Source organism: Anabrus simplex, chromosome 3 (genome assembly GCF_040414725.1).
Source record: "Anabrus simplex isolate iqAnaSimp1 chromosome 3, ASM4041472v1, whole genome shotgun sequence".
Classification (NCBI taxonomy): Eukaryota; Metazoa; Arthropoda; class Insecta; order Orthoptera; family Tettigoniidae; genus Anabrus; species Anabrus simplex.
This window is the reverse complement of record NC_090267.1, coordinates 28,758,799-28,774,076: the sequence shown is the minus strand read 5'-3', so window position 1 is coordinate 28,774,076 and position 15,278 is coordinate 28,758,799. Positions and strand designations below refer to the sequence as shown.

Sequence of the window (15,278 nt, the reverse complement as noted above, 5' to 3'; positions counted from 1 at the left end):
TTGTTGAAGACACAATAAAATAATAGATATAATGGGATTAAATTTTTCAATAAGCTACCTGCCCAATGGAAAAATATGCCCTAAAGTAACTGCAAAAAAGGTTATCGGTTCAATATCTCAAAAATGGCTGTTAATGAACAGTTTCTATTCACTATCAGAATCTACTATGCTCTTTCGGAAGAGTTTTAAATGATGGACACCCCAATTCATGCATGTCGATAATTTCACACGATGACGGTAGATAATCACGCAACCATTCTTTCTTTTCACAACCCTTTAAAAGAACAAGATCTGCTCTTGACAAATGTGCATTCATCATTAAAGGTAGAAAACGATAAGGTATTCCTTTTTCTTCACACTTCAAACCTAAATTGTTTTCAATCCATTGAGTCTGCTTTTTATCTTCATCTGTTTGCAAACAGTAAGGTAACGGTGGGCTAAATACTAAACTAACAAGTTTTGGTGCCCACAACACACTGCAATCTAACACAGCCACCTCTTTAAACACAAATTTGTTGCCGTTTACTTTAAAGCCTTGCACATCAACTATTAATGTTTTCGTCATGTTTGCACTCCACTCTCTATCACTGTTTCTCGAAGACTAAAGCTTTTGGTCAACGAACGGGTTTAAACATGCACACCTACAATAACGTCATCACTGCAGCACATGTACACTCTTGCTTTTATGATGCATACTTGTTGCATTACTTTACACCGACTTACTCTTAAGAAAACGATCAGGTCTAAACATGCACAATGACGTCATCACTGCAGCACATGCTTACTCTAGCTTTCCCGATGCATGTTTAAACTTGTTCGATAAAGCTATACCTTAAAAGAGGAAGGGGTTATAACAACCACCGCCATCTTGTGTCGTAGGTACTTAAGTGCTAATTAGCGATGTAGTAGCCGTAAAGATAGCAGCACGGTACTCTGTTGAATAAAGATGACTGCTGTCGAATAGAATTGTCCGCCACCACATTTCAACTAAAGAGTGCAGGTAAGCGATGTAAGATGGCGGTGGCTAAAGATGGCAGCACGGTGCTCTGTTGATTAAAGATGGCTGCTTGTCAGAAAGAATTTTTCAAATTATCCACCACCACATTTCAATTAAAGAGTGCAGCACTGAGGTTTGCGATGCAAGATGGCGGATGACAGCTGTTAGACAAGCATCTAGATTTTAAATTGCTCGCTACTACACAAAAGATAGCAGCACGGTGTTCTGTTGATTAAAGATGGCAGCTTGTCAAATAGAATTTTTCAAATTAACCGCCTCAAAGGTAATTAGCTAAAGAGGCCAGCACGATGCTCTGTTGATTAAAGATGGCTGCTTGTCAAAAAGAATTTTTCAAATTATCCGCCACCACATTTCAACTAAAAAGGGCAGCACGATGCTCTCTTGATTAAAGATGGTGGATGACAGCTGAAGAGCACGTAGAATTTGTTTCCAAACAAGAGCTCGTGGAATTTGCCGCCACCACATTTCAACTAAAGAGTGCAGCACGGTGCTCTGTTGATTAAAGATGGCGGATGACAGCTGTCAAAAAATCACGTTGATTTGTTTCCAAACAAGAACACGTGGAATTTGCCGCCACCACATTTCAAAGGTATCTAGCTAAAGAGTGCAGCACTGTTCTCTCTAGATTAAAGATGGCGGATGACAGCTGTCAGAAAAGCACATGGGTTTGTTTCCAAACAAGAGCACGTAGAATTTGCCGCCACCACATTTCAAAGGTAAGTAGCTAAAGAGGACAGCACGGTGCTCTCTGGATTAAAGATGGCGGATGACAGGTGTCAAAAAAGCGCATGGGTTTGTTTCCAAACAAGAGAATGTAGAATTTTTCAAATTGCCGCCACCACATTTCAAAGGTATCTATCTAAAGAGGGCAGCACGGTGCTCTGTAGATTAAAGATGGCGGATGACAGCTGCACGTGGCTTTGTTTACCGATTCAAATCTCGCGCTAGTTAGGTTAAGTTGGCAGCACTAAGGTTCAGGCCCGCCAAGATGGCAGTACTGAGTTTAGCGATACGTTGTTGTCTGTCAAAAAGCACGTGGCTGTCAAAAGGACGTGGATTTGTTTACCGATTCAAATCTCGCGCTAGTTAGGTTAAGTTGGTACCACTGTGGTTTAGGCCCGTCAAGATGGCAGTACTGAGGTTAGCGATGCGTTGTTGTCTGTCAAAAAGCACGTGGCTGTCAAAAAAAAGCACGTGGCTTTGTTTACCAATTCAAATTTCGCGCGGGAGGAGGAGCAGGCCCCTGGGAAGGTTCCCGGGAGGAGGAGGAGGAGTGAGCCCCTGGGAAGGCTCCTGGGAGGAGGAGGAGGAGTGGGCCCCTGGGAAGGCTCCCGAGAGGAGGAGTGGGCCCCTGGGAAGGCCCCTCGGCTGGCGGTGGTGGAGGAGGCCCCTGGGAGCCCGTTGGCGGTGGCGGCGACCGAAGTGTCCTATTATACTACTTACAGAACAAGTCACTTTCATTCACGATCCGAGGCAGATACTCCATTCAATTTTTGAATGAATCAAAATCTAACCAATCCAATCCCCTGAGAATAGTTTCTTTAACTTAACTTTTTATTCCCTGGATCGAGCGATATTATCTTATGCCACAATATTCCAGGAGTGGTGAAAAGCAAACTGTTATCTGAGCCTGTGATTGGCAGGCGGAGGCGTTAATCTCTTAAGATATTTTGCTAGTTATGTATATAATAGTTTGTGCTTACTGTTCATGTATTTTTTTGTGTACGTTATCATACGCTAATAATAATATGACTACTATGCAAGAATTTCCATTTTAAGTGCCATTATATGATGTTAAAGGTTTTAGAAGTACTAATAGTTCTTTATGTCTGTCTAGAAATACTCCTGAAATATTTTCGCAGTGATGAAATGAAAGTAGACGTTGTAAATGTTAACTATGACAGAGCAGTGGCATATGCCTGAGTTTCATACAAAAGTTCTAATGCGCAGTCCTTGTGAAATCATGAGCATTGTGTTCTCAAGACCCGGTCTAGAAAGCCACGAATAACGACCGAGAAGATTTGAATTGCAGACCACGTATCTGCAGGCCTTGAGGCAGAGCAGCGGTCGTTGGGTCGACCAAGGCCTGTCGAAGATGTAGCACCTTGAGTTATAAGTTGTGTTCTCAAGAATAGTGCCTATGGACCTATCAGATGTAAAGTGGATGGTAACATGTTAGGGTAGAACTGCCCCCCTCCCCCCACGCTCCCTTGAATGGGTGAGGGTAGAATACAACGACGGTATGCCCTGTCTGTTGTAAGTGGTAACTAAAATACGAAAATCTGTTATCAACTTGCGAAAGAGAATAGAAGCGTTTGAAATGTGGTGTTACAGAAGAATGCTGCAGGTGAGATGGATATATCGAATCACGAATGAAGAGATACTGAATCGAATAGGTGAGAGGAGATCGATTTGGCTAAATTTGACAAGAAGAAGAGATCGAATGGTAGGACTCTTCTTAAGACACCCAGGACTTGTGAAGTTGGTTTTTGAAGGAAGTGTAGTTGGTAAGAACGGTAGGGGTAGACCAAGGTATGAATATGACAAGCAGATTAGAGCAGATGTAGGATGCAGTAGTTACGTAGAAATGAAAAGGTTAGCACAAGATAGGATGGCATGGAGAGCTGCATCAAACCAGTCTATGGACTGATGACTCAAACAACAACATCAACTTGCGAGCGTAGGTTGACAACCATGGACCGTTAGCTGAATCTGACTTTTCCAATCACGTATGCCAGGCTCCTCACTTTCATATTTCCTATCCGACCTCCCTTGACCAACACTTGTTCTCTTCCGACTCCAACGCTGTTAGGTTCTCGAGGCCTAGGGAGCCTTTCCTTTCCATGCACTTCGTGACCCTTCTCTTTATTTTACAGATACCCTTCATACTTCGAAGTGTTGGACCTCTACCATGATTCGTGTTAGTTGTTGGTTGCCTGTTGTACTTCCCTTTAAAATAAAAACCTCCACAGCCACCACTACGAACTGTCAGTGTCTCTTTACCACTACTAAATTTTTTTCATTTCTCCCTGAAGGGAGAGGCGGGCCACTTAGACGGTGACTCCGTCTCTCAGGCCGGGAGACATTTTACGCTGAAGGAGATGCTCGGAGGAGGTGAGCGGGTTGGTGGCCGTGGTCTGTACTAGGAACCGTCCCAGCATTCGCCTTAGTGCAGGAGAAAGGAAAACCACGGAAAACCATTCTCAGGACAGCCGACGGTTGGGGCGAGCCCTGTCCCGTCTCCCGAATGCAGAGGCGTAGAACCACGGTAGAGCCGTGACCACCCATGATCTGCTCGGTTGGCTGGTCAGAGTGCAGAGCTGTTGCACCACGGACCAGCCGTGACCACTTGAGGGCCGAGACACACTCTGCATCTACCGACCCCCTCTTCACAAGTGGTAGCTGGAAGCTATTATGGATATGTCAAGCGTTTAAAGGTAACCAAACAGTAAACTTCGTGAGATTCGAAGAGCTTCCTTTGTTGTGCAATGTGTCGTTCTGCAAAATCACACGGTTATTGAGACTCCGTATGCATAATGTACTCTATGTCGAACGCTATTTGCAGAGTTGCCACATAGAGAGACCGTTCATGAAAGCTGACGCTGAGAAATGCTAGAATAAACCTCGTCCATTAAAGTTCTCAGTGAATGGTCGTTCTGCTTCATCTACTGCGTTCGTGCAGCATCGGTAAACAGTAGCTCGTCTTCTGCAATATCAATATGTCTTATGGCTCAGGGTCACGATAATTAGCGATGTAAAATGTTCGACGCAATGTTGCCCAGCAATCTTGCAGGCTGCGATGTGAAGTAATGATGGATGGCCATGACTGAGGGACATATAAAAAAGGGGCGTTAGAGTACAGATTGTCAACGTGATTTTGCAGGCTGTGATGTGAAGTGTTGATGAATGGCCATGACTGAGAGACATGTTATCAATGAGGGGCGTTAGAATACGGATGATCGATTTCATCTTGCTGGCTGTGATGTGAAGTATTGATGGATGCCCATGACTGAGAGAGATGTTATCAATGAGGGGCGTTAGAATACGGATGATCGATTTCATCTTGCTGGCTGTGATGTGAAGTATTGATGGATGCCCATGACTGAGAGAGATGTTGTCAATGAGGGCCGTTAGAATACAGATGGTCAATGTGATCTCGCACGTTGTGATGTGAAGTATTGCACCTGTCTAAGGCTTTAGTGCATAAATAAATTACCGTGGCTCTCAAATGCAATATCAGAATGGAGTTCCTTTGATGATACCTTCCAACATAGGCCCGGCGTCGAAGTCCCAGCACTCCTACTAGAGTAACATCCGCGGCTGAGCCGGAGAGCATTACGGGTCGATGGTGCGTTCGGAAAAGGGCAATAAACTAATTATCTGTACAGTAGGGAAGCCCTAGTAGTAAGAGGAATACGACTACGCTAATAAATCAGAAGAATGTTTCTATATTTTCCAAACACAATTTTAATGAACTAAGAAAACACATGTCAAATGTATGCATGGATATGCCATTCCATGTTAACATACAAAAATATATTTATTCAAATTTATCTTGAGTGATTTAATGTCCTTTATTTCGTTCCTAATTCGCATTGTACCTCTGTAACTTTGAAATCTCTGATTATCTAACTACTGAAAACACTTGTCACACTGTGCACTATACCACTACACACAAATAAAATTAAATAAGAAGCATATCCTGCGACCGTTCTTTCTATTTACATCACGAATTAACACATTCGAAATAAGTTATGATGCCCTAATATTATGTCAACTGAGGTATATAATAAAGCTATCATGAGCGCACTTTCAAGACACATTAAGGTCGTATCACGGCATTTACTTAGCAAACTTATTTAATTACCTATGAATTTACTATACCATACATGGCGCTTGCTTCATCGGGAAATTATTGAACACAAATTAACAAGACATGATTTTAACAATGTTGTCTCCTGTGAACACCACATGTAACGAAAGAACAACCAATACATCACATAATATAAGACTTAGCACTCTCTGAAAGAAAAGGGCAAGGAAAGATACACTTCACATTCACAAGATGAATCACAGATGACACAATCCATCTGCAGTTGGTAACAGTTGGCATTAACTTTCACTGCCTCCTGGGAATGAAACCAAGATCTTCCGACACATGGGGTATATTTTACCTGCAATTCCCTATACGAACTAAATAATTATGAACAGGAAAAATATTCTTCATCTAATGAACTCGGGAATCTATACGACGGCGGTAATCTCCAAATTGTTGCATGTAATCGTTATATCAAGAAAAGAAAAGTGAGCTGCCTGCACTCCGGTCCCCAGAACGGTAAAGCAAAACCTTCGTTCAGGCCTTGCCTTGTCGGGAGGCAATAAATCGTACGGACCAGCTGACGGTCGTCCTTAACTCTCTCTTTCCAGGCCTAGCGGTACATCGCCGCTCCTCTTGTTATTTATTCTAATTCTCGCAGCAAATTATTTTGTTTCTTTAATTCCCCGGATACTATCAGTATAAATATTGCATGTCGGCTCTAATCTAGCCTTAGTCATCATATTCCTGGTGCGGCATTCCACCTCGCACTTATCAATTACTCATTGGCGAAAATACACATTTCATCTCTCATTACAACGTCAGGACCTCAACCTGCATAATAAGTTTCGCCTTCCTCCTCGGTATCCCGAACACATGCATACTTAAAGAAGAAATCCTGCCCTTCGGGACAAAAAGATACCATTCACTCACGAAATAAGTAACACATGAATATACCGCAATGCCGCATCTTCATCCTTTGGTGCAGCAGTCTTAATTTGCAGCTGGGAAGAATTTCCTACATTATGTGCGAAGTGCAAAATAAACAATTTGAGGACCTTTTGATGACTCATGTTTGTTTTATGAAAAGGTGATAGTTAGAGTCGTTCTAATGAATATTTAAACCCAGCCTGCATTACGGGACTTCACACGTAGTTAATTCTAAGGCCTTAAGAATACTCCATGCACTACATTTCCCGTATTTGAATGGAAATAGAATGATTATCCAAACCATGAAGAAAAATTCCCTCTGAAAAACCCGTTAAATAAAATATTATAATCCCTTTGAAACAGCGTAGTAATAATCTATGTTCTGAAATATTTACATGCAAAGTTACTTATTTATATTTACATTCGTGATAACGACTTCATGCAAAAGAATGACTTGAAAAACGTATTCATCACTTCAGCATTAAGAACAGCTCCTCAGGCAGGTACAATCATGGATTTAAGCAGACATCGTGATGGATTTAACGGCGTGGAGTCCTAGGTTCGCCCGCTGGTGAGTCACCTGTATGGTAGCTGGATTCCTCGTCCGGCGTTGGACTATCTGGAAGTTCTCTGCTGTGTAAGATGAACACCAGGCAAACTGCTCGACGACACCACAACGCTCTCACTGGTTCAATTATGCAAATGAAAAGATCTGACTTGTTATAAATGCGTTCGTTTGTGTTACACAATATAAATCACTGCGATTAGAGCTACTCATTGACCCGAATATCCTAATCTAGCAACGGTATTGTCCAGTAGTCCGTTATTAATCTTACTCCTTTTGCTTATCTCCTTCATTCACAGCAAATTTACGCCCTGAAGCTACACTTATTCGTATGATCAACGTCACTGGATACACACGTCATCTCTCTCAACACTTTATGTGTTAGTAATTATAACTTGGCCTAATTCACATCACTAGCTAGAGGTAAGACAACTGTTCACTGCATTTGAGAATACCTGGCAGACGCTGCCCATTTTCATGATATTGATAATAAGCCGTCCATTCTTTCTCCAGGTCTAATCCCTGACTAATACTGACACACAGTTACTAGCTTCCTATATCACTGGTCTGTGCATTTGGTTATATCATATGCGTAATTTACAATAATCAAGCCGCACTCGCTTCAGTCAATTACGTGGTTTAGCACGCAACCTCACACATCACACGGATAACTATATTCACAATTTCGTGCCGTTTTTATAAATTCTCTAGTTGCAAACTTTATATGCACCGTACATTCAAATCACTTCACTATACAGTGATCAATCTCACAGTAAATTATAGATGATTATTAGATCACCAGTCTACACTGTGTACAATCTGAATCACAACTTGACAAAGAATACCGTCGACTGCACAACTATACATCAATACGTTCAACTGTAGCAAAAGCAAGTAGGCGTACTCTGCTCTGTCTTAAGGCTCATTCTTTCATAGACAAACCGCCCTGGCGCGTGGAGAAACGCTCCTCTTCTTACTGATCGATTTTCATTACAATCGCATCGTGCGTTTGTCTGCAATCTTCAAAACGTCATCTGATATTTTCCAGTGGGCGGCGCTAAGCCGATGGTAATCCTAGACCTCGCTCGAGTTGTCAGAGCTCGACATCTGTTTCCCACTTGAATGCACCCTTCTTTACTGCGTAGTTATTGTTAATTCAATTATGTAAGACATTTCTTGGCGTTATAATTTAGCATAAGATTCCCTGATTCATAGGAATGTTAACTCGTAAATATCCATCAAATACTTCCCAAATTCAGTTATTATTATGATTATTATTATTGTTACGGAGTTATCCGTGGAATGCAGAGGTGAAAGAAGGTGTGGGCTAGAATGGGTCTAACTACAAGTCCGAAAGATGAATTAAAATTTCAATAAAGGTTATATTTTCAATAGACAACAAGATTTAACATATTTTCACTAGGTGAAATAACAATGAAAAATCAGGTACAATTATAACTTTACAAACGAAAGCACATGTCAAGGGATTTTTACAAATTCTGGGCTTCGAGCCCCGAGTTTATAATTCTGAGCCCTCAGCTCAAAACCACAAATTACCAAAGGGCAGAAAACCCCTCATTACATGGAGCACTTACTCCCACCTAGTAATGTCAAGCCACCTAAAGGCACCTTTCAAAACACCATAAAGAGCTGACCCGCTCTCAATCTTTCAAGCCTATTAAAGGCAATACAATGCTTTACAATCACTTGCCATCGAGGCGCAACTTACAAGAAATAAACAGGAGTATCTCGTACCCAGCCTACAGGGCCATAAAAGAAAAATAATAGGTTAATTAAATGGCCCAAAATACCAATATGAATGGAGGCGTAGTTTGCGCTCCTACATGAAACCTTATAAAACCTAAGGGGCACTAGGCCGATGGCACAGGGGCTATTCCCAAGATAGGGAGGTGACTCGTATACGAAAATTTAAATACATTAAGAGTAGAAAATCGGATATGAAAACGTAGTCACCTAAACTCAAAATGAAGGGGAGCTCGAGAGGGTAAAGCACTCTCTATCCCCGATTTACAGTTAAAGTAATAAGAAACTTTTACATAAGCCGGCACTAAGTTACATTTTTAGAAAGGTAGGTTACATTGAAAAGGTTTCGGACCTTCCCCGAGAGCTAAACTGCTGAGCTAGCAGATATTAAAAGGCCATTACCTTGTAGAAGAGCTGCTGGCGGATGAACGAGGCGCTTCCCGCCTCCTGCTATACTTCCATACACTAAGCTAGATGTTGTACGAGTGGCCGAGAGACAAGAAAATCAGCAGTTTTTATACTCTCGGGGAAGATTCGAGACCTTTCATGAATAATTAAGACACACCCACAGGCGTTTATTGGTTAACTAAAATTTACACATCAAAAATTGGGGAAGAAAGACACAATTGGCTGAAAATTAATGACAGAAATTTACGATTGGGTAATTTCAAAACTGGCGGAAAGAAAGATTAATATTGCCAACCCACACATGAAAGAACAACATTTAGTAAAGAACAAACTTATGAATACAAAATATCTTCAAGAAAAGTTCCTTCACTTCGCACCAGGGTGCATGATCATAGTTTTTTGTAGAGACATCTGTGAGAGAATGTCCACACTTCTTGATAATTAGTAAACAAAAACAATTCGAAATTAACATAGTGACATCTTCTGATAAACGGTTGATTAATTCAGTTTTAAAGTTCAGAGTTTCAGCAGTAGAGGAGTACTTTAAGGCAGAGAAATCAAATGTGCGGCGTATAGGTGTACAAACCGGTACAATTATTATTATTATTATTATTATTATTATTATTATTATTATTATTATTATTATTATTATTATTATTATTATTATTATTATTATTATTATTATTATTATTATTAAAAACAGCTAAATACTTCGAGTTGGTACCAGTGAATATGCAGGGAAACTCAAGAAGTTATACTGTTTCATATGTTGAGACGACTTCTTAAGTCCTGCTTAGAGATCCAAATCCTTAGTCACGTGAGGTGTACCTAGCCTGAGCTCTCTTGCTCAGAAGGAGAGGGTTTTCGAAGTACAAGCGCATGCACTCACTCCTTCCTCTAATTACGCGCAATGAGATTTCAGTCGCGCGAACCAACAGAGAGCCACTCGTGTCCCGGAACAGGTAAAATGTGCTAGTTTGAACACTGTTTGTCAGAGAATCACGCGGAAAACGACACATTCTATCTTCAGGGTATCATGGCATGCCCTTTATGATGTCGTCAACGGTTGCAATATTGATGGATGACCATGACTGAGAGACATATTATCAGAGGGGGGCGTTAGAATACATATGGCGATGTGATCTTGCAGGCTATGATCACGATATCAACAGTCGTTAGAGTACAGATGGTCGATGTGATCGTGTAGGTTGTGATGTGAAGAACTGATGGATGGCCATGACTGCGGGGCATATTATAAAAGAGAATCGTTAGAGTACAGATGGCGATCAAACGACACCTCGTAATCTGCAGGCCTTCGGGCTGAGCAGCGGTCCCTAGGTAGGCCAAGGCTCTTCAAGAGATGTAGTGCCATGGGGTTGGGGGTGGGGGGTATATTTCTCTGAATGTATTCGATTGGCAATTGTTGAAATACGCTAATAAGTAGTTCGTATTTACAAGTTATCGAAGAGTAGTGGGAAGAACAAATTTAAGCACTTGTCTCGTGGCTCTTTCCTGGTACAAAACAAATGTGTACTACATTTCCACAGATACTTCATTGCGAATTATGGGACGTAACAGTTGAGTGGCATCTCACTGGTTTCCTACATAAGTGTCTCTGGTCCTGTTGTTCCAAGAGCACTTAAAACTAAAGATCATGTGGCTACGATCACGATGTCAACAGTCACGTGAAACTCGTGATCGTGTGACTACGATCATGATATCAAGTCGCGTGAAACTCGAGGTCGTATGACTACGATCAAGATATCAACAGTCACGTGAAACTCGAGGTCGTGTGACTACGATCATGATATCAACAGTCACGTGAAACTCGAGGTCGTGTGACTACGATCATGATATCAACAGTCACGTGAAACTCGAGGTCGTGTGGCTACGATCACGATGTCAACAGTCACGTGAAACTCGAGGTCGTGTGACTACGATCATGATATCAACAGTCACGTGAAACTCGTGATCGTGTGACTATGATCACGATATCAACAGTCACGTGAAATTCGAGGTCGTGTGACTACGATCATGATATCAACAGTCACGTGAAACTCGAGGTCGTGTGACTACGATCATGATATTAACAGTCACGTGAAACTCGAGGTCGTGTGACTACGATCATGATATAAACAGTCACGTGAAATTCGAGGTCGTGTGACTACGATCATGATATCAACAGTCACGTGAAACTCGAGGTCGTGTGACTACGATCATGATATCAACAGTCACGTGAAATTCGAGGTCGTGTGACTACGATCATGATATCAACAGTCACGTGAAACTCGAGGTCGTGTGACTACGATCATGATATTAACAGTCACGTGAAACTGGAGATACCAGGATTTATGATGTCAATAACAACACTTACATCAAATTGGAAGTCCCAGGACTACGATCTCAATAACGACACATATATAAAACTGGAAGTCCTAGGACTATGATCTCAATAATAACATTTAAATAAACTGGATGGCCCAGGACTATTGATCTTGTTAATAACATTTACATAAAACTGGAAGTCCTAGGACTATGATCTCGATAACAACAGTCATGTAAAAGAGCAACCTCACTTCTATCATAGAAAACTCTTCCTCATGTAGTTATGTTTATCGTTATGCCCAGGACGTACTTTCTTAATGTTCTAGATTTTTTTAAACAATCGGTATTTGTGCCTTTGCTGGCGGGACCTAGTGTTTGCAGTGCATTATGTCTTCTGGTACGGGCTAGAGGAATTTTTTTACTTTCATTGATCTGTCGCAGCTTTATCCTTGGCTTTGACAATAGAAAGTGACTGAGGTATGAGTGATACTAGTAATGCCATTCCTTCTGCAGCCAGTCCCTGCTATGAATGGTGTGAAAATATTCCTCATAGGGTCGGTTGGTGCATGCATTTCAGTGGGTTTGGCAGACTGATATGTAATAGCAACTTCTGGTTCGGTGAGGAAAGCAACAGGAAACTACCTCACTCCTCATTTCCCTAGTACGCCTCTTCAGTGATGCCTAGGCCATCTATGACAGCTGATGGCGGGGCTGTTGAGGATCCAACCAGCCTTCGGGCTGAAGACTAAACAAACAACAAATCGGTATTTATTCATAGGCTGTACAGAGACCACAACTTACAGTTCGGTAATACACTGTTTTATTTTTGCATTTAAACTCTTTGGGTGGCAGTCTCCCAATATGTCTTCTGTACGTTTCATGAGAATAACACAGTTACGTGATTGTAATGCTGAAAACAACTGAAACACGATATTGCAGCAACTAGCTGTAAATATATTTTAGTACGGTTTTCTGACAAATTATGTATGTGCGCGTAGGTGCAATAATACGAAATTGGTTATGTGGTCGCGAAAGATAAATGATGATTGGTTGAAGTTCCTGGTACTTTTATATCCGGTTAGTCTCTGGATCTATGAGTTATATAGTCGCAAATATACGATACACTGAAATGCGTATCAATCAATCAATCAATCAATCAATCGATCAATCAATCAATCAATCAATCATTGATCTGTATTTACGACAGTCGCCCAGATTACATATTCCCTATCAGATGTTTACCTAGTCTTATCTTACATGATTTCAAAGAACTTAGAAATTTAGCGATCATTTCCCTTCATGAATTATTCCAATCCATATAAAAGAATATTTGCCCCAATCTGTCCTGTTGAATTCCAACTTTACCTTCATATTATGATCTTTTATAAGCTCCGCCGAAGGTTATTCGTCTGTAAATGTCATTCGACGCCATCTGTCGAATGACAGCTCGTAACATACCGCTTGCCCGGCTGAGTGGCTCAGACGGTTGAGGCGCTGGCCTTCTCACCCTAATTTGGCAGGTTCGATACTGGCTCAGTCCTGTGGAGTTTGATGGTACTCAAATAAGACATCCTCGTGTTGGTAGATTTACTGGCACGTAAAAGAACTCCTGGGGACCGAATTCCGACACCTCGGCGTCTCCGAAACCGTAAAAGTACTTAGTGGGACGTAAAGCAAATAACTTTATGATTATTATTATTAACATACCGCTTAGTCGAGAAGCTCGACTCATAAATCCCAAGTCTTCCCAGTCCAAAGTTTCCAACATTCTCATAACACTCCTCTTTTGTCGTATATCACCCAGAACAAATTGCGCTGCTTTCCTCTGATTTTTTCCATTCTTCGTATCAAGTGACTCTTGTGCGTGCCTTCTGCACAAGGCACGGTCAAATGATGGTACCTCTGCTGAAGTTGAATAGAAATGCAGATTAAACTCTGTAGTGGAAACGAGAGTGACATTTGAAATCTGAATTACCTCGAGGTTGGGACGACGAAGAGTTAGCTCGCACGTGAGTTAACAGAACTCCTGTAAAGGATATAAATCTGCATTTCAATGACTTGTTATTTTATGAAACATTAGTACACATCATAATGTTAACATTTGTGCAACTTCCAGGTAGAATGGCTGAGTACAAATGGCTGAGGGGCGGAGTTCGTTTCGAGGATCATCTCCCGAAGACCTCCACGGGCAAGATAGCTCGGCGAGCAGTGAAACGTATGATTATGTCACGTGTTGGATCTGTTCGCAACAACTAGAACACTGGACCTCACCATTGAATGTTTGGATCAGTTAGAATGTAGAATGAGATATGTGTTTCAATTTTCATTACAGTAATAACATATATTTTCAGTCACGAGAACGAGTATTTCATGGCTATATAGATATATTTTTGTTTGAGTTGCTCAAAATGCGTGACTGAATTAGGAATGTATTGCTTCGTTTTACCTAATTAACTGATCTCCTTCATTTTCACACCCTTCGTGGCCCTTGTCTTCCTTTTGGTCGATACCTTCATTTTTCGAAGTTTCGGACCAGAGGTGTACAAACTCCGCATTTAACTTGCCCATGCTTGCCTGCTCTACAGGCAAGCAAGCTAGCCACACGTAAACAACAGTACAGGCAGGCTGATGCACTCCTGACCAGGTCAAGCTCAGCCCAACTTGGGCAGGCTACAGGTTAGCTTGCTTGCTTGCTTTCTTTTTCCTGCTGTGTTAATTGATGTTTGCTCGTTCATTGTGCTCATATGAGACTCGCGTGAATGCAGGCAGGAAAGGGGTTGTTACATGCCGGAATTTATATAGGATTCGTCAACACAAATATTTTTTATATGGTTATTTAGTATTATGTTAATCATTACCAAGTTGTGTTTAAATGTATTTCGTAATTCAGAGGTCTTATGTAACTAATTAACAAATAATATTTATCTCTGTCAAACATAGTTACTTAATAAAAAGTAGGTTCTCTGAACAAAATATTTGAATATTTAAATAAACATAATGACTGTTGATGGAACTATGACCATAAATATAATGCATTATTTATTATTCGAGAAAATTAGAAACAAGGATACACATAATGTAGGTACAGGTCGTAAATATCTTTAGAAATTTTTTTTATTTTTGCTAAGGGCTTTACGTCGCACCGACACAGATAGGTCTTATGGCGACGATGGGATAGAAAAGGCCTAGGAGTTGGAAGGAAGCGGCCGTGGCCTTAATTAAGGTACAGCCCCAGCATTTGCCTGGTGTGAAAATGGGAAACCACGGAAAACCATTTTCAGGGCTGCCGATAGTGGGATTCGAACCTACTATCTCCCGGATGCAAGCTCACAGCCGCGCGCCTCTACACGCACAGCGAAAAATAATTTTATAGGTAACGTTTTTGAAATACATTTAATAATTTAGGAACCCCTTCCCCACAAAACCAAAAGAAATAACTATAAAACTAATCA

The 15,278-nt window shown here is 41.2% G+C and overlaps 1 protein-coding gene across 1 annotated transcript in view; it reads left to right on the top strand.

Annotated features, from left to right (window-relative positions):
* The window catches only part of LOC136866969 (luciferin 4-monooxygenase), a 132,622-nt gene extending 118,074 nt beyond the window's left edge, over positions 1-14,548 (top strand). The window contains exon 9 of the mRNA XM_067144059.2: positions 13,943-14,548. Coding sequence (XP_067000160.2) covers positions 13,943-14,082 — 140 coding nt within the window. The 3' untranslated portion in view covers positions 14,083-14,548. The remainder of the gene's footprint in view (positions 1-13,942) is intronic.
* Positions 14,549-15,278: the final 730 nt, after the last annotated feature.